At 39.5% G+C, this 19,633-nt stretch overlaps 1 protein-coding gene and 1 non-coding gene across 4 annotated transcripts; both read left to right on the top strand.

Annotated features, from left to right (window-relative positions):
* Positions 1-512: 512 nt before the first annotated feature.
* Positions 513-18,081, top strand: TIPIN (TIMELESS interacting protein). 3 transcript variants are annotated; one of them, XM_032342962.1, is made up of 9 exons: positions 535-631; positions 1,729-1,884; positions 3,309-3,449; positions 3,574-3,652; positions 4,071-4,146; positions 8,088-8,210; positions 8,440-8,503; positions 15,229-15,435; positions 17,493-18,081. In XM_032342962.1, the coding sequence occupies exons 3-9, from the start codon at positions 3,317-3,319 to the stop codon at positions 17,672-17,674; spliced, it is 864 nt and encodes a 287-aa protein (XP_032198853.1). In that variant the 5' UTR covers positions 535-631; positions 1,729-1,884; positions 3,309-3,316; the 3' UTR covers positions 17,675-18,081. The 3 variants fall into 3 exon arrangements, with proteins under 3 accessions (XP_032198852.1, XP_032198853.1, XP_032198854.1); XM_032342963.1 differs by lacking the exon at positions 535-631 and adding an exon at positions 718-837 and having other exon boundaries at positions 1,814-1,884; XM_032342961.1 differs by lacking the exon at positions 1,729-1,884 and having other exon boundaries at positions 513-631.
* Positions 9,377-9,510, top strand: LOC116592260. The gene has a single exon (XR_004286423.1).
* Positions 18,082-19,633: the final 1,552 nt, after the last annotated feature.

Below are 19,633 nucleotides of genomic sequence, written 5' to 3'. Positions count from 1 at the left end.
CCCCCTTAACTCACTTAAAAAAAATAATAACAATAAAAATAAAAATTAAACGCAATTTTTTACATTTTTTGTAAAATTTTTTTACATTTTGTGTCATAACTCCTTTTTTTCCCATTTTAAGTTAACATATAATGGGTTATTTAACTCTTTACCACCTCTTTTCTCAGCTCATTATTCAATAAACAATAAAACTCAGTGTTCAAGGAATTGTTATTAACTCTGAAGAATCGGTAGTTTCTTACCAAATTCTTTCGGCTCTATTCTCTCTGCTCCATCCACAAGCCAGTTTTCTAGAAAACAAACCTCTCCCCAAACTCTCAACTGCCTAGAGAGTTACAAATAATGAGCTTCAAGTAAGTAAAGTCCACCTCCTCTAAAGAATTCCGGAAGGCGGAAGCTGCGGGCGCGGCGCGGTGGGAAGGCGGGACCCCGGAAAGGCGGGGACGAACGCGGGCGGGCGGCACCTGGGGGGCGCGGGTAGGCGGGTCCCGCGGGCTCCGCCCAAGCCCTGCGCAGATTTGGCGCCAAACTCGGAGGCCTCTTCTCGCGGCGCGTTCTCCAGAGTCTCGCGATCAACGCGGTTTGGGGGCCGCGTCTAGCCCCGCGCTGTGGCCGCCGCAGCGAGCGTGAGGTGAGAGCGGGCACGCGGGCCAGTAGAGGGCCTGCGGGGAGCGGTGGTGGAGCGAGGGGGGGCGGGAGAGCAGGGGTGCTGGGGCGTCGCGGGGTGGGAGTGTGGAGGTTGGAGAAGACTGCGACGGACCGGGACAGAGGGGGACTGGAGAGGCCGCGACCTGTGGGGAAGAGGGCGGACACTTCTCTCTGTGGTTTCTCCTTCGGGTCCGCCTCTCGCCGAACTCAGTCTTGTAGCGGGAGGGAATGTGCGTCGTCAGTCCACCTCTACATCTCGGGCTACCTTATGTCCGGGCGCCTCTAAACATAGAAGGCGTCCTGTAAATGTGGGATGAATGGATGAATGAAGTTGAAGGGAGACTAGGGCCGCGGTGTGGGAAGGGTGGAGAAGGGAGATAGAGTGGCACAGTGGTTTTAGGGTGGCTGGCAAAGGAGGACATGGAGTCATCCCCTTTCGACACGGGCTACTGTTTTGATAATTTGTATGAAGTTGGACATTGGACCCCTTAAGGGTCTGGGGACGAATTGGAGTTTGGATATTAGATTTCGTTGTTACCTTGACTCCTTTGAGAGTTTGAGGACCAGAGCGGGGAAGCTAAGAGAATTTCATCAGTGTCTAAAAACAGTATGCAACCACCGTCAAGAAGTGAAAGATCAGAGAGCAGCCTTATTCACAACCAGTTTACTGACAACCCCCATGCTTGGCCAATTCCTTACGCTGCATCTTGCTACACTTAATATAGTTTGTGCCCTGCCATCAAACTCACGGCTCCCTGTTCTCAAAAGTGTGGACCCCATTTCTTTCCAAAGAAACTTGACTAGGATCAAACTTAACCTGACTATACTTAGTGTAGCTAGGAAGCTACTTTAGATTATATAACCTCTAATTGCCTTTCCAATTTTGAAAATCTATGGTTATTGAGCCTTAGTTGAAGATAAAAGGTGGGTCATCATCAGGAGTTGATACGTTGTTTTGTTTTTTTTTTTTCTGTCTGTGGTCATGGAAATTTAGAATTGGAGAGATTTTAGGGATCATTTAGCTTTAGTAGTTTTACAGTTTGAGGGAAGCTTTGGAATCTTTATTCCTTCACTCAACAGATATTTGTGGAGCACCTGCTATATACCAGCTTTGGGGATATAGTGGTGGAGCACAAAGAGACTTACCTGGTCTTTGCCTTTTTAGAGCTGCAGTCTAGTATGGAAGACAAACATTAGTCAAATAATCACAGAAATGGAAAATAATATTGAAACTGGGTAAGTGCCATGAAATTGGTACTTGGTACTTTGAATGCTTATTATAGGAGATTTAATTCAGGGAAATTGGGGTAGACTTATCTGAGGAGGTGAGAGTTGAGATCTGAAAGAGACAGGGAGTCTGCGAAGAGCCCTCAAGATAAGAGACAACCTTAGCAGTGGACTTTTCCCCCATTTTTTCCCATTCCCATGGCCTGAGGGATATGGCTCTTTCAAGATAAAGAAAAGAGCATGAAAAGTTGTTTGAAGTGAGGCTGGAGAAGTAGGAAGGTGCCAGACCAAGCAGAGCTTTGGCGTTTTCTCATTAGCCCAAGAGCAGTAGGAACCCATTGAAATATTTAAGCTAAGTGGTAATGTGATTGGCTTTACATTTCCAGAGCCTTAGTCTAGTATAGTATGGAGAATGGTTTGAAAAAGGCAAAAGTGGTTATGAGTAATGGAGTAACGAAAAGAAGGAATGTTAGGAAGTGGTTGTGGAGATAGGGAGAAATGGAAAGACTTAACTGATGCTTAGGAAGTAAAATGGACAGGATAAGTAGGATGGATGGGGAAGGAGGTATCAGGGGTGATTTATAGTTCTCTTACTTGCATGGATGGATAGATGTCACTCACTGAATTGGGAAATTTAGAAGTTTGGTTTTGTACATGAGATGATATAGTTGCCTTTGAGAAATTGAAGAGCTGTAAAAGGAGATATAGGGATCTGGAGCTCAGATTTGATGCCTAGAGTAGAGATAAAAAACGAGAGATAAATATTCATCTATCAATGATTATTAAAACCATGCACTTAAGAAGTGAAGAGGGCCTATGATGGAGTCTTGAATACCTACTGACCAGTTAGGGGAAGATGAATCTGCACAGAAGATTCTAGGAGCAGTGTTCAGAAAGGGAGGAAACCAAATAAGTGCTGTGTTTCAGAAACCAACAAAAATACCTTTCCAGAAAAAGGAGAAAGGAACTGATCAAAAGTGTTAGATGTTGTCAAGTTTGATGGTACTGAAAAGGGTTCTTTCATTTTATCGGCCTTAGGATTATTTCCCTTCTCTCACAGGAAACCTTAACTAAAAGATGAATTTGTAAACTGATTTTTTAAAAAGCTGCTCTGTTTAAAGTGGGGGTGAGGTACCCGAATCCTGTCTCTCTCACACCCATTTGAACCATAGTTTGAAGCCCTCTGAGGGGAGACTCAACAGTTGAAGGAAAATGATTTGCTGAAAATCATGCAGTTACTGGGTGATAGGGTCTATGTTAGAACTCACTTCTGATTTCTAAACCAGTAGTTTTTTCCCTATAACCAATCTCCACTTCTTTTCATGATGTGTTTAACTGACGGAAACACATGCATTTTGCTCTAGGTAGAACTTAACTGTGTAATAGGGAGACTACTTGGATGAATAAACATGTTTATTTTTTCTTTCCTGTAGAGGAAAAGATGCTGGAGCCACAGGAGAATGGCTTGATTGACCTACCAGATTATGAGCATGTAGAAGATGAAACTTTTCCTCCTTTTCCACCTCCAGCCTCTCCACAGAGAGAAGATGGTGAAGGAACTGAACCTGATGAAGGTCTTTATAGAGTTCCAAGAAAGTGCCTGTGTTCAGTTATCCTACTATTAGCATAGAAATGATACATTTTATAAATGAGGCTTAAATTATTTAAGTAATATTAAATCTTGGTGTATTTCACCAGAGTCAGGGAGAGGAGTACCTGTTCCTGTACCTCCAAAGAGAACAGTTAAACGGAATATACCCAAGCTGGATGCTCAGAGGTACATTTACTATTTCCCTAAACATTTCTTTTTTTTTTTTAATTTTTCTTTCACATTGTGTTTTTTACCCCTTATATAAAAAACTTTCAGTTGGTACGATTTGGAGTTTAGTTATTTGTCCTTTTTTCCTTTTAAAGATAGATTTATTTATTTATTTATTTATTTGAGAGAGTGATGGGGGGTGCAGAGGGAGCGGGAGAGAAAGACTCAAGCAGACTCCCCACTGAGTGTGGATCCCATTGTGGGGCTTGATCTTAGGACCCTGAGATCATCACCTGAGCTTAAATCAAGAGTTGGATGTTAAGCTGACTGAAGCAGCCAGGCACTTTTGTTTTTCAGTTCAGTGGATAATAATGGTTTTGCTTTGGCCTTGGTGGTTCTAGAAAACTTGAAATTTAGAACATATTTCTCTTCACAGATTAATTTCAGAGAGAGGGCTTCCAGCATTAAGGCATGTGTTTGATAAGGTGAAATTCAAAGGTAAAGGTCATGAGGTAAGAATTGTCTGATTTTTATTCTTTGTTCTTTCAAATATCGGTAGAACTGTGGGCCCATTATCATGTTCTGAGGAATCTTAGAATGTTTCAAAGATACTATCTTTTATCATATCTCTTGAGAAGCTAAGATGTAGTGGAAAAGGCCCTGCTTTAAGAGTCAGAAAACAAGTCTTATAGTCTCATTTTTGCCACTCTATGGCTTTGGAAAATCACATCTAAGTCTGTAAGTTTTGAGTTTGTACTTTATAATTCCTAGGAATGAAATTGACTTAGTCACCTGAAAGAGCAATTTTAGGCTTCAGGAGAGCAAGGACTTGACTTGTATCAGTTACATATCTTGTCATATGTGTCTAATGACACATATCTTGTATGACAAAATATGACACATATCTTGTCATATGTGTCTAATTCATAATAGGCATCATTTAAGTTGAAAAATGAAGACATTTAAGAACTGTGGATCACTGTCTAAGTGTATATTTTTAAAGTCTCTTATCTTTCTCCCTTTTTTAAAAGATAAGTCTCTTATCTCTCTTTTTTTAAAAATTGGGAGCCCCCAATATGGGGCTTGAACTCATGACCTTGAGATTGAGACCTGGGCTGAGATTAAAAGTCATAGCTTAACTGACTGAGCTACACAGGCACCCCTAAAAGTCTCTTATCTTTGAATAATGTAGAGTGTAGATATAATTTTTTGCAGATATCTTTATAGAGCTTTGCAGTTCATGAAGTATTTTCAAATATATTCTTTAATTCTCAAACCTGTGGGGTAGGTTTGTTGGTCCCATTATCTAGTTAAGGAAATGAGATTTTAGAATTCTTTTAAAGATTTTATTTATTTATTTGACAGAGAGCAAGCATAAGCAGGGGCAGCAGCAGAGGAAGACTCCCCACTGATAAGGGAGCCTGATGGGGGGCTCCATCTCAGGACCATGACCTGAGCTGAAGGCAGACGCTTAAGTGACTGAGCCACCCAGATGCCGGGAATTTTAGAGGTTTAAGTGTCCAAAGTCAGCAGTTAAGACTTCCCCTTTCGTAGTCCGGCTACAGTACTGTTAATGTAACAGTGAGCACCATCTTAGTGTGGCATGCAGGATAATGGGAAGGAGGGAAGAGACTGGAAGCAGAGGGCAATTCAGATACTGTCGCACTACCAGGATGAAGATGACAAGGTCAAGATAGCCTGATAGGGTAGTAGTAGAGACATAAACAACATACAGTACTTATAGGCAGTTGGATATAAGGAGGTAAAAAGAAGTAAAAAAAATAATCCCAGGAGGAGTGCCCAACGGGCTTAGTTGGTAGAACGTATAACTCCTGATCTTGGGGTCGTGAATACAAGCCCCACGTTGTATGTAGAGCTTACTTAAAAAAAATAATAAAATAAAAACAAAAAATCCAAGATTTTAAAGCTGGGAGGCTGAAAAATTGTAGTACCTTTGCTCAGCTTCAGTGGATGGGAAGAGAGAATAGAAGTCTGTCCTATTTTGCCTGAAAACTAAATGTAAATCAGGATATTTTAAAAGCATACCCATCTCAAAAAAAAAAGAGGGACACCTAGCTGGCTCAGTTAGTGGAGCATGAGACTCAATCTTGGGGTTGTGAGTTAAAGCCCCATGTTGGGTATAAAGCTTACCTAAAAAGAAAAAAACAAAACAAGACAAAACACAAAACAATCCGAGTTAATTCATTGCCCTTGTTGAAATTTTCAGGCTGTAAGGATGAATTGGTGCTTTGACTTTAATGAAGTCCTCACCATTTTCATAATAAGTATTTTATTAAAATAAATGAGTTTATATGAAGGATACAAATTTTGTGTTTCTTCACTGGGTGAGGGTGAGCTCCAGGAGTTTATGCTGTTTAGTGTTCTGTGCTTTGCCCTTGGAAGTTCTTCCTGTTTTGTCACAGAGTTGAATCCTCACTGCTTTTTTCTCCATGTATGACTTAGGACATAAATTTAGCTGTATTTAGGTGTTTCTCTTGTGACCCTTAGGTCTAACATGATATTGTGAGGTGACTGACCAGCTACCCCACAACAATTAGAAAATAATCTTAGGTGATTGAGTTAAATACGAATAAATAAACTTACCTTTATTATCAGAATGAGAAGGAAAGCATATCCTCTCTGTATTACTTTAATGTATGTGCTGCAAACACAATGCTGTTGGTATTACATGTTTAGTTACTGGTTGGGTTGACCATTGCCTTCTTAGACAAGATCAGATAACAGGAAAGTAGCCAGTATTTGAGTGTATACTTTGTGTCAGGCACTTTACTTGTATTACTTATTTCTCATAACCCTACAAAGTGTGTAAAATATTCTCTTAACGCGAAAAAGAAGGCACAGCAGTAGAGTGATTTGCTTAAAGTCACAGAGCTATTAGGTAGCAGGATTGAGATTTGATTCTATACAGTGTAATCCAGAGCCTGTGTTTTTGACAGTTCTATTTTTTTTTTATTATTACTGTTTATTTGAGAGAAAGAGAATACATAAGCAGGGGGAGAAGCAGAGGCAGAGAAGAAGACTCTCTGCTGAGCAGAGAGCCCAATGTGGGACTCCATCCCAGGATCCTGAGGTCATGACCTGAGTCAGCTGAGCCACCTGCACCCCTTGACTATTCTGTTTTAAAATATTGTTAAGGGACACCTGGTTGGCTTAGTCGGTTAAGAGTGTCTCACTCTTGCTTTCCACTCAGGTCATGATCTCTCAGGGTTGTGAGATCGAGGGAGCCCCACCTCTGGCCCTGTGCTCATTGGGGAGTTTTCTTGGGGATTTCTACCCCCCTGCCCTTCTCCCCACTCATGTGCAAGCGTCCTCTCTCACATACATACACTGTCTCAAAAATAAGTAAATAAATCTTTAAAATCCTATTAAGAGAAGAATAAAATATTTTACATTAAAACCAGGAATTTGCAATTTTGTTATTCCTTAGTCCAGTTTATTAAACTTTGTTTTTCATTTTTGCTTTTAAAAATTTAAATGTTAAATTAAAATTTCATATATAAAGAGGAATTGTGCCCTGAGAACATTTTTTTTAAATCTTTTTTTTTTTTTTTTTTACATTTTAACTGTTGTTGCTAGTCTTTGTACTTACCCTTGGGATATCCGAATATATTTTTGTAGTTTTTTTATTATTATTATTTTTTTATTTTTTATTTTTTAAAGATTTTATTTATTTATTTGACAGAGAGAGATCACAAGTAGGCAGAGAGGCAGGCAGAGAGAGTGGGGGAAGCAGGCTCCCTGCTGAGCAGAGAGCCTGATGTGGGGCTCGATCCCTGGACCCTGGGATCATGACCTGAGCCGAAAGCAGAGGCTTTAACCCACTGAGCCACCCAGGCGCCCCTATTTTTGTAGTTTTGAATTCTCAATGCTTTGTTCTCTATGTATGATTTAGGGACCTGTCATTTTGGTTAATTATTCCTAAAAGATATCTTGACGTATTTTATTAAAGCTTATTTTCACATATTCCTTTACAGTTCTGAGTAGGTACATGATATCCATCTGCCTTCAGCTCAAATTATGATCCCTGAGTCCTGGGATTGAGCCCTGCATCAGGCTACCTGATCAGCAGGGAGCCTGCTTATCCCTCTTCCTCTGCTGCTCCCCCTGCTTGTGCTCTCTTGTGGGCTCTTTTTCTCTCTCACATAAATAAATAAATTCTTTTTTAAAAAGATATATGATTATCTTTTAACTTTTATCATGTTTTTTACTTTTTTTTTTTTTTTTAAATCTATATCCAGTGCACTTTTAGACTGCAGTCCTGTTAAACTCCATGAATAGTTCCTCTTCTTAAAGTTTCTTCAGAAGTTTCTTAACCTTATAAATATAAAATGACACCAGTGACTTTGGCATTACTATTCAATTCTGAAATCTGCTGACAAGGTTAGTTCTGAGAATGAGTCTTCTATTTAGCATTTTTATTTTTATGTGCCAGGCTGAAGACTTGAAAACGCTAATCAGACACATGGAGCATTGGGCGCATAGGCTATTCCCTAAGCTGCAATTTGAGGATTTTATTGACAGAGTTGAATACCTGGGAAGTAAAAAGGAAGTTCAGGTAGGTGTTGAGATTATTATGAATATCATTCATGATGCTAAATAGTGCCAAGGATGGATTTTAGTTGAGGCTAAGTCACTGTTTGGTGTTTTTATTTTGAAATCTATCATGGTAGGAAAAAAAATAGTAGTTATTTGAAGAACAACTTTTTTGAAACTAAGAATTGAATAAATTCTCATTTTATCCTAAGTGTTCTGATGAAAATGTAAAAATATCTCTTTATTTTCAGACCTGTTTAAAGCGAATTCGACTTGACCTGCCTATTTTACATGAAGATTTTATTAGCAATAATGGTAAGAATACAGGTTTATTTATAACAATTTCGCTGTTAGAAATAGATCTAGTTGGGGCAGGGGTAGATTAAGCACTGGATTCTTCATCTATATTGAGTAATTGAGTAGACATAATTATAGTAAATAGGAATGAGTTAAAATGCCTTGGTACATCTAGAATATTGTTTGACACTTGTTTCTTAAAGATATGCCTACAGTGCCATTAAGAGATGTAGAAATATATTTAGTCATAGAACTTGAGCCTTTGAGAACTGATACCCATTTATCCTTTGTAGTGCTTGGTTAATGAAAGTAAATGACACTAGTTCATATTCATACACACCATTAAAAGTGGCTCTGGGGAATTAGCATAATTTGATGGTGAAATAGTTTACATTTCTCTTAAGAGTATAGATCCTGTACATAGATGGTCCCCAATTTAACAGTGGTTTGACTTATGATTCTTTGACTTTATAATGGTGCAGAAGTGATACACACTCACTAGAAACCATACTTAGAATTTCAGATTTTGATTTTTCCCCCTCAGGCTAGCATATGTGCTGTGATACTCTTGTGATGCGGGGCAGGAGCAGCCACACATGAGGGCAAACCACCGATAAACTGACAACCATTTTGTACCCATACAACCACTGTGTTTTCCACTTTCAGTACAGTATTCCATAAATTACATGAGATATTCAACACTGTATTATAAAACAGTTTTTGTGTTGCATGATTTTGCCTAACTAGGGTAATGTTAGTGTTCTGAGCACGTTTAAGGTAGGTGAGGTATATTAAATCCATTTTGACTTACTATCAACTGATGAGGGCTTATCAGGACATAACCCCGTTTTTAGTTGAGGAATATCTCTGTAGGTCTTCCGTAAGACCTGTGTGACTGTTCCTGGTACTGGTTGCATTTGTTAGTTGTACAGTGCGACCATAGGTAGTCACACACATTAAAACATGGTTCCTGCCGACAGGGTCTGTATAGTTATCAGATTCTCTGTGCGATGGCTCCATACATGTTTATTTTTGTTTTTTAAACTTTTAATAGATGTGATAGAAAATACAGGCTCCCTGCAGAATCCCCCCAAGTTATTTATTATCATATGATCTCTGATATGAGGAATTTGAGAGGCAAAGTGGGGGGTTTGGGGGGTAGGGAAGGAAAAAATGAAACATGATTGGGAGGGAGACAAATCATAAGAGACTCTTAATCTCACAAAACATACTGAGGGTTGCTGGGGGTAGGGGGGTTATGGAGAGGGTGATTGGGGTTATGGACATTGGGGAGGGTATGTGCTGTGGTGAGTGCTATGAAGTGTGTAAGCCTGATGATTCAGAGACCTGTACCCCTGGGGCAAATAATACATTATATGTTAATAAAAAAAAATTTTTTTAAAGAATCTCTTTAAAAAAGATTTTTAACATTAAATAGCTTTTATGAAAATACATTTGAAAAATGAGAGATCAATACTAAAAATGATTGATTCATTTTTAGTTTTGAAATTGATTTTTATTCTTTACCGGTGTCTTGGAAGAAGTGTTAGAATTCAAAAAATACACTAATCAACTGAAATCCAATTTAAAAAAATGAAAAATTGTGATTCATATAATCCAAGATTTAATATTTTGGTAAGATATGGTATGTATCTGTGGGATAGGATTTGGTATATGGAAGGAATTAGTAACTAAATTCCACAGCACATACCGCTGGGTCTGGTAGTTTATTTGGTAGGAGTTTTTGAGGGGCATAGTGTGTGCTAGTGTTTCAGGGATAAAGATGAATAAGGGGCGCCTGCGTGGCTCAGTGGGTTAAGCCTCTGCCTTCAGCTCAGGTCATGATTTCAGGGTCCTGGGATCAAGCCCTGCACTGGGCCCTCTGCTCAGCAGGGAGCCTGCACCCCCCACCCCCGCCTGCCTCTCTGCCTACCTGTGATCTCTCTCTCTGTCAAATAAATAAATAAAATCTTTAAAAAAAAAGAAAAAAGAAAAGATGAATAAGATCAGACCCTGGGTTCATGGGCTAGCAGACTAGTGGGTGAGTGAGATATAACATCACCTCCATTCTGATAGGTGCTGAAATTAGAAACAGGGCACAGGGTTAGGTGCAAAGGTGAGCATAGTTGCTTTTACCCAGGGGAGGGGAAAGCCATCCTCAAAGAGGACAAATCACAAGTACTTTGAATGATAAGCAGGAGAGTTCAGACAAAAGTGATTTTGGAGAGAGGGACTCATTTGTGCAGAGGCAGTAAATTAATGGGACTATTGATGGGATTATGGTCTTGCTGAAATACTGGGTACTTAGAAGAGGCCTCTGTCACACAGCCTTGTTTGTTGTTGAATCTGTCTTCTCTGTATCCTAAGAGAATGGTCTCCAGATCTTTTGGATAAGATGCTACAACAGTAAAAGTGTTTTGAGCATTTTGTTTATTTTTATAATACATGGACTACTGACATGATAAATAACACATTTTTAAATTTTTTTTTAATTTTTTATTTTTTTAAAGATTCTATCTATTTATTTGACAGAGAAAGATCACAAGTAGGCAGAGAGGCAGGCAGAGAGAGAGAGGAGGAAGCAGGCTCCCCGCTGAGCAGAGAGCCCGATGCGGGACTCGATCCCAGGACCCCGAGATCATGACCCGAGCCGAAGGCAGCGGCTTAACCCACTGAGCCACCCAGGCGCCCAATAACACATTTTTTTAAAAAAGATTTTATTTATTTGAGAGAGTGAGCATGAGTGAGCATGAGCCGGGGGAGGGGCAGAGGAAGAGGGAGAAGCAGATTCCCTGCTGAGTGTGGAGCCTAATGTGCCGCTTGATCCCAGGACCCTGAGATCATGACCTGAGCCATTAACCCATTGAGCCACCCATGCTCCCAATAATGCACATTTTTATTCTCACTAGAACATTATTACCATGATGTTTTAAAGTGAGAACAATATGACTTAATGCTCTTTGGAATATTTTCTTTCCTCCAAAATTTTGGGCTGATAGCCTGATTGATGATTTGAAGGTGTGGTAGATACAGTCTCCCCTCAACAAATCTTAGTTTTATCTTACTAAGATTCATCCAAATAGAAGTGGAGTATCATTAATGGCACTTAACATTTTCCCATCCCATTCACTGATGCAAGGATTCTTGTTGAAGTTCACAAGCAAGTTATCATCTACCTTTTTTCTTTTTCTTTTTTTTTTTTTTTTTAAGATTTTATTTATTTATTTGACAGAGAGAAATTTCAGGTACACTGAGAGGCAGGCAGAGAGAGAGAGAAGGAAGCAGGCTCCCCGCCGAGCAGAGAGCCCGATGCGGGACTCGATCCCAGGACCCTGAGATCATGACCCGAGCGAAGGCAGCGGCTTAAACCACTGAGCCACCCAGGCGCCCCATCATCTACCTTTTTTCAATCAGTTTTCTTAAAAGTCAATCAGGGGCTAAATGTTAATATTTTTGGCATATATATAGTCCTGTAACTCCTCTGCTTAGAGCCCTATAGTGGCTCCTTATTTCACCCAGAGCAAAAGCCAAAATCCTCACAATGTCTTCTTGGCCCTACAGTATCTACTCCTTACCCTATCTTCCTTGCCTCTCTGACTGTATCTTTTACAGTTCCCCACTCATACTGCTTTAGTGACTACTTGCCTCCTAGCTATTCTTCGAACCTTCCAGGCACATTTTTGTCTTAAGGCTTTTGCCTTCTTACTCTGCCTTGAACACATCCTTCGTCCTCCTTCCCACCCTCAAGTCTACATGGCTCTCTTACCCCCTTCAAACTGTGCTCAAAAGTCAACTCAGTGAAGTCTCCCTGACTACACTATTAAAATCGTACTCCCACTCCCCGTCCTGATTCCCTATCCTTTTTTACCCCATAGTACTTATTTCCTTTCAGTTATTGTGTATTTGCTTATCTGTTGGTTTATGTGTGCTAAAATGATGGCATCCTCTAGCGCACTGAATATTTGTCTTTGGCTTCTTTGCCATAGTTGCATGCCTGCTAATGTTGTAGTGAGGGAATTTCAAAAATTTTTAACCCCATTTTTATCAGTCAAAGCTTCATCAGTGGTTATGTTCACACTGGTTTTCCATAAAACATTGTATTAAGGAGGCCATTTACTATTGAAGAGATCTTTCCTTCCATGGCTCACAAAACAGTAGTTCTTTATGTATATCATTCTTATTCATTTGGAATCCTGTACACCTTGTAAGGTGAAGCACAGTAGAAACCCCAGTATTGCATAACTGGTTCTAATACTTGTTTAATTTCTCTAGTAGTGTTTTCTCCCTGTATACCATCAATATTTCCTGACAAAGGAATGCATCTTAGTTTCTTGCTACATTTTTTTTTCTACGTCAGGAAGGACAAGCGTATTGCTTTTTCATTCACTGTTAAGGAAGAAACCTCAAAAGGATTTGGTTGTAAAATCAAGTATCATAGGATTTTTTTTTAAAGATTTTTTATTTATTCGACAGAGAGAGATCACAAGTAGGCAGAGAGGCAGTCAGAGAGAGAAAAGAAGAAGCAGGTTCCCTGCCAAGGAGAGAGCCCGGTTTGGGGCTCGATCCCAGGACCTGGGATCATGACCTGAGCCAAAGGCAGAGGCTTTAACCCTCTGAGCCACCCAGGTGCCCCAGTATCATAGGATTTTTAAACCTCACCAGAATAATTATGTAGGTTTGTCTTCAGTTTTAAATTTTTTGCTAGTTGTGATGGTTTTTACATTAACTAATACCTTAAGGCACAGTATACACGTAGGACAAGGTTAGTGTGTGTAAATTCGTATTTCAAATAGTGGTGTTGATATGTTTTGGGGTTTGTTTGTTTTTGTCCACTCGTCAGATCAGATGACGTTATCTTATTTTTTTCCTTTAACCCTGTAATGTGAATGATGTAGGGAGAAGGTGAAGTGCTTGTGTGAAGTTCTTGCTTGTGTCTCTATTTTCTGTCTACCTTCTCTTTATGTATTGTTATTTTGCAAAACCCTTTTTAAGCTACCACTTGTGCATTTTGTTGGGATTGTTTTGGTGTTACAACTAGGCAGTTTGCTTAAATGGGTGATCAGAATTAGCTGTATTTCACAGTATGCTGAAATTTAAAAAACGAGTGAGGGCCCAGCTGTCCTGCCCTTCTGCGGCATGGAGCTGTCTGCTTTTAAGGTAGCATCCAGGCCACACTGTACCTGTCATATGGATAAATGACAGTTTGTCACTGCCTGTCTTTAAGTTAGTTCAGCAGTTTTTCTGAATCCTTACATAAAAATGAAAGATCCAATATTTACTTTCTATACCATTGTGGTTCATTTTAGGGGCATCCTACTTGGAGATAACTGGCATATAGGGCTTTAAGAATTTATTAGGCCTTATGTAGAAAGCACAGTTTTGTTTTGTTTTTTAATTAATGTGGAAATCTGTCTATAGATCTTTAAATTTTTCTTTCACTTTTTGGGAAAGATGTTATTTTCAAGTAATTTCTACACTGTGGGTCTCAAACTCAACCCCAAGATCAATAGTCACATGCTCCACCTGAGCCAGGCACCCCTCCTTTTTCACTTTGTGTCTTAGTTTTACCCTATTAAAAAATAGCTTATATAAAATTATTACTGTGCTATATAGACACTATAGCAAGCTATTAAAATGTTTTTGTTTAATGTAAAGCAAGAATATGGTTTGGATTCTAAGTGCATTAGCCCAAGCAAAAAAAAAAATTTTTTTTTCAGAAAATATTTTCTAGTCATAACTAAGAACTTGTGCTTTCTACTCATGCTTTAAAAAAAATTTTTATTATTAAAGAAAACTTTTTTTTTAAGATTTTACTTATTTATTTGACGGAGAGGGATCACAAGTAGGCGGGGGGGGGGGGGGGGGAGGAAGCAGGCTCCCTGCCAAGCAGAGAGCACGATGCAGGGCTTGATCCCACGACCCTGAGATTATGACCTGAGCCGAAGGCAGAGGCTCAACGCACTGAGCCACCCAGGTGCCCCTGTTCATGCATATTTTAAAACTAGTATTTCCATTTTACTTGTCTCTTTAGAATGATTCATAAGTATTCCCTTTTACTTGCTTGAATAGGCACATACAGGTGACCCCGTGAAAAACATGGGTTTGAATTGAGCAGGTCTACTTACAGATTTCTTATGGTTCAGTACTGTAAATGTATTTTCTCTTCCTTATGCTTTATTTATTTATTTTTTTAAAGATTTTATTTATTTATTTGACAGAGATCACAAGTAGGCAGAGAGGCAGGCAGAGAGAGAGAGAGGAGGAAGCAGACTCCCTGCTGAGCAGAGAGCCCGATTCGGGACTCGATCCCAGGACCCTGAGATCATGACCTGAGCTGAAGGCAGCGGCTTAACCCACTGAGCCACCCAGGCGCCCTCTTCCTTATGCTTTAATAACATTTTCTTTTCTCTAGCTTACTTGAAAAGTGCAGTATATATGTACATATAATATAGATAATATGTGTCAATTGACTATGTTATTCGTATTGTGGTCAGCAGTCGGCTATTAGTAGTTACGCTTTGGGGACACAGAAGTTCTCTGGATTTTTGACTGTGCTGGGGGTCGGCATCCCTAACTCCTCTGTTGTTCAAGGATCATCAGTATTTAGAACATTCTCCCAGAACAATTTGAAGAAACAGTTTGTTCAGTTCTGGCACCTCGTTACTTTAAACTGGCTTTTAACTAATAGCTGCATTAAGCTTTTTTTCTAACCACAGATGTAGTAACTTTCATTTCTACTGCAGATGAAGAAGGAGAAGATCATGGCCACGACGTAACGGCTACCCAATTAGATCCCTTCTTGACAAACTCACTGGGAAGTGAGAATTTTGCTTCTGAGTCAAGTAGAAGCCTAACAGAAGAACAACAACAGAGAATTGAGAGAAATAAACAACTGGCCTTGGAAAGAAGGCAGGCAAAGCTATTGAGTAATAGTCAGTCCCTTGGAAATGGTAAATTTTATGCTGGGTTTTATGTGCTACCATTAATGTATCAAGGGCATGTTAGAAATTTTAACTTTTCTACTATCTGCAAGATAAAATGCCTCTAGGAATAGGAAAATCTGATGTATTAAATTTATATACATTTGAGAAAGCACACGCATGTGTGTATCTATGTGTGTGTGTATGTGAGCTATCTGGAATCTTCAAAGAATAAATGAGTCTAAGATGGTTTTCTGGATAGCTGGGGACTGCTTTAAAAATTATTTTAATCCCTTCATCTTGATTCTGAATCTTTCTTCTTCCCTGACTCCTTAAAGTGTGTGACACATATTTTATCTTTATTTTTTTTTAAGATTTTATTTTTTTAAAACATTTTATTTATTTATTTGGCAGAGATCACAGGTAGGCAGAGAGAGAGGAGGAATCAGGCTCCCTGCTGAGGAGAAAGCCCGATGCGGGGATGGATCCCAGGACCTGAGCTGAAGGCAGAGGCTTGAACCCACTGAGCCATCCAGGCGCCCCCATTTTTTTTTTTTTCTTTAAGATTTTATTTATTTATTTGACAGACAGAGATCACAAGTAGGCAGAGAGGCAGGCAGGCAGAGAGAGAGAGGAGGAAGCAGGCTCCCTGTCACGCAGAGAGCCCGATGCGGGGCTCGAACCCAGGACCCTGAGATTATGACCGGAGCCTAAGGCAGAGGCTTTAACCCACTGAGCCACCCAGGTGCCCCCCCTTTTGTTTTAAAGATTTAAATTTTTTTTTTTTAAGATTTTATTTATTTAACAGACAGAGATTACAAGTAGGCAGAGAGGCAGGCAGGGAGAGAGGAGGAAGCAGGCTCCCTGCAGAGCAGAGAGCCCGATCCCAGGACCCTGGGATTAAGACCTGAGCCGAAGGCAGAGGCTTTAACCCACTGAGCCACCCAGGCGCCCCAAGATTTTAAAAATTTATTTGAGAGAGAGAACACAAGGAGGGGAGGGGCATGAGGAGAAGTAGGCTCCCTGCTGCGACTCAGGGCTGCATCCCGGGACCCTAGGATCATGACCTGAGCCAAAGGCAGACACTTAACCAACTGAGCCACCCAGGGACCCCATATTTTATCTTTAGGATCATAATTTTGAACATTAATTATTATGGTACTTTTCTAAACCTATAAAATGCCTTCTGCACCTTTTGAGGATTTTAGAGCCATTTGCTGTGACTTACATAGGTCCTTAATTTTTATTGTATTGTATCACTTAGCTGTCAGTTTGCTTATCTGATGCATTCTCTTCTCTTTTTAAAACTTAAAATTTGCTGTTTTTAAAACAGACTGTGAGTTTGGAAACTAGACAAGATTATTAAAACTACATTTAAAAATAATTCAGATTGGTTTTGAGTGAAGCAAACTGCATGTCTTTTTCCATTTCCAATGTAGTTTTCCTTTTGAAATGGAAAAATAAGAATTATGGTTAAATAGTGAAGATACCATGTTATAAAATAAGTTTCACCCAAGATGATATGAAATTCACAAGTGAAAAAATTAATGTGTCTACATTGTTATTCTTTCCAATTAAAATGAATTTAATCTTCAGCTTTACAAATGGGTATTTTATTACTACCAGGTGAAAAATGACATGAAGATCCAACTATCATTGATGGCAGTTCCTTTGCTGTCATTATCAAAGTATACCTGGCAATAAGCATTTTAAGGCCCATCTTCTATTTATAATGTATTATTACTTTAAAATTTGCCCAAATAGAAATAAGGATCCTAAATTTTCTTTGCTAGAGATCACTTTGATGTATAGCTGTTAAGAGCACTTGATTTTTAAAAATTTTCGTCTAGTAGCTGCGATTTTTGAAAGAGAACAGTTGCATTTGGGTACAATTCAAGAGTTTGAGTTTGGTACCTTTCAAGACTTGCATTTTTGAATGAACTTTATACATCTATACAGGTGACTATTGGAAGAAAGTGATCATAGATTTCATTTCCACTGAGAAAAGTTTGTGGAGAGATTTGTATTTATCAGGTAAGATTGGATCAGGTGCTTATAATGAGTAATAATGATGATTTCTCTTTTAGACTTGTTAATAAACACACAGACCACTGAAGAGGTTAATACAGATGAGGATCAAGAGGAGTCATTGGGTGGATTTAACAAAGACATTCTAGATAATCCACATGATGCTGCTGCTGCTGCCAATACTGTAAATGAAGAGGACGAATTAAAAACAGAGACAACACAGCTGGACCATTCCTTTTAAAATGTATAGTCATTAACTTTATGCTTTCTCCAGAAATGTTACTGAGATTGGACAGGCTTCAACTAAGAGAAAATCTATTAACTTCTTACCCTCTAAGTTTTAGATTAGTATGTATTTTGTCTACTTGGAGTGAAAATTCTTATGTAGTAAGACTTTCACAGATTTCTGTTTAAAATATTGTATTTGTATTTATACTTGTTTCTTTAGTTGAGCCTGTTTATTTAATGTTTTTTATATAGATGTGACTTTATAAAAGCGATTAGTAGTTAAGAAGCACCTTTGCTGCTAGAGTGCCATTGAATGTCGTTTTCACTAAATTGGGGATTTTGAGATGTAAATATATAATAAATATTAATGTCCATTAACAAAAAGAAATCTTAGGGGCGCCTGAGTGGCTCAGTGGGTTAAAGCCTCTGCCTTCGGCTCAGGTCATGATCCTAGGGTCCTGGGATCAAGCCCTGCATCGAGCTCTCAGTGGGGAACCTGCTTCCTTCTCTCTCTCTGCCTGCCTCTCTGTCTACTTGTGATCTCTGAGTGTCAAATAAATAAATAAAAATCTTAAAAAAAAAAAAAAGAAAAAAAAAAGGAATCTTATAGACTGTCTCTAGAGACTTTATGAAAGTTTCTTATTGCTATTTAGTTGTGCAATTTACACTTTTGGTAAAATGTTTAAGGTTTCTGTATGTGTTTACATGTGTTTGGAGAAACTTAAAAGGGTCACCTGAAAGGCAGCTGTATTGCCTGGCCTGCGTCTGTCCATTCTAGGGGAGTTCAGATGCTCTTTGGTACCTTACCGACAAGTGGGAGAAACTTGCAAAGCATCATGGGGAACACAGAACACCTAGGAGGATCCACACAAGACTGGGAAGGACATGTTCAATAATGATACAGAAATGGAAATCCTAGGAAATATGAAAGACTTGGGAATGGCAAATACGAGGTTAGGAGTATTACGGCCAGATGGTGAGAAGATCTCATTGGAGTTTTTCCTGCCTGAGTTTATCAGCCTGGTGGAGGAGTGAATTACAGATGAAGTGACACATTGGCAACCAAGTTTAAAGGTCTAGTTCATGGCAGATTCCGATGGGCAACAAGGAAAGGCAAAGCTAGTTTTTACAAACTAGGAGATGGGAAGGTTGCTTTTTTTCCTTCTTTAAGATTTTATTTTTAAAGTAATCGCTACACACAGTGGGGCTCAAACTTAAAACCCTGAGATCCAGAGTCGCATTTTTCACCAACTGAGCCAGCCAGGTGCCACGTGAAGGCTGCTTTTTGTGTGTGAGACTGGCACAGTGATGCTGCTAAAGTGGCTTTCTCTCTGAAGTGGGGACACGCAGGCATCTTAATGCTATCAGGTTTGCTGACTTCTGCTGGTGATGGAGGGTGACAAGGATGGTTGGGCTGAAAACCAGAAGCTGAGCACAAGAACATATGGGCTGGGGTGAGGGGGCCTCTGGCTGGCTGGGGACTGGCCTGGTGGAGGACTAAAAGTTTTTTTTTCCCCGCAGTGGGATACACTGGCAAAATAACAAGTCTTCCGTAAGGGCAAGGCCAATGCAGCTCTATCCAAGGAGTACTCAGAAAAATGAGAGGGTGGAAAGGGGAAGTTTGAGTAAACAGACCTTACTTACCTCTGCACTCCACCCCATTCCCTGTGCTTTATCCACAACTGGTATGGGGACAGCAGGGGACGTTTGAGTCACATGAAATAGGAGTTTTAAAGTGAGTAGGTGGACAGAACTAAGTCTTAACCTGAAGACAACCTGAAAAGTCAATCTGAAAGCGGTCAGAGGGGCCTAGGATCCAAATGGTCCAGAGTAGCTGTTACTAGAAAAATTAAGTTATTTTGGAAGAATGGATTTGAGATAAGCTAATGAAAAATCAATTCTGGATTTATTAAAAAGAGACTGACAATCTGACTGTAGAGTCACCCGTCATGATCTATCCACTTCTGAAAAA

This window comes from Mustela erminea, chromosome 5 (genome assembly GCF_009829155.1).
Source record: "Mustela erminea isolate mMusErm1 chromosome 5, mMusErm1.Pri, whole genome shotgun sequence".
NCBI lineage: Eukaryota > Metazoa > Chordata > Mammalia > Carnivora > Mustelidae > Mustela > Mustela erminea.
This window is presented reverse-complemented; position numbering and strand designations above follow the sequence as displayed.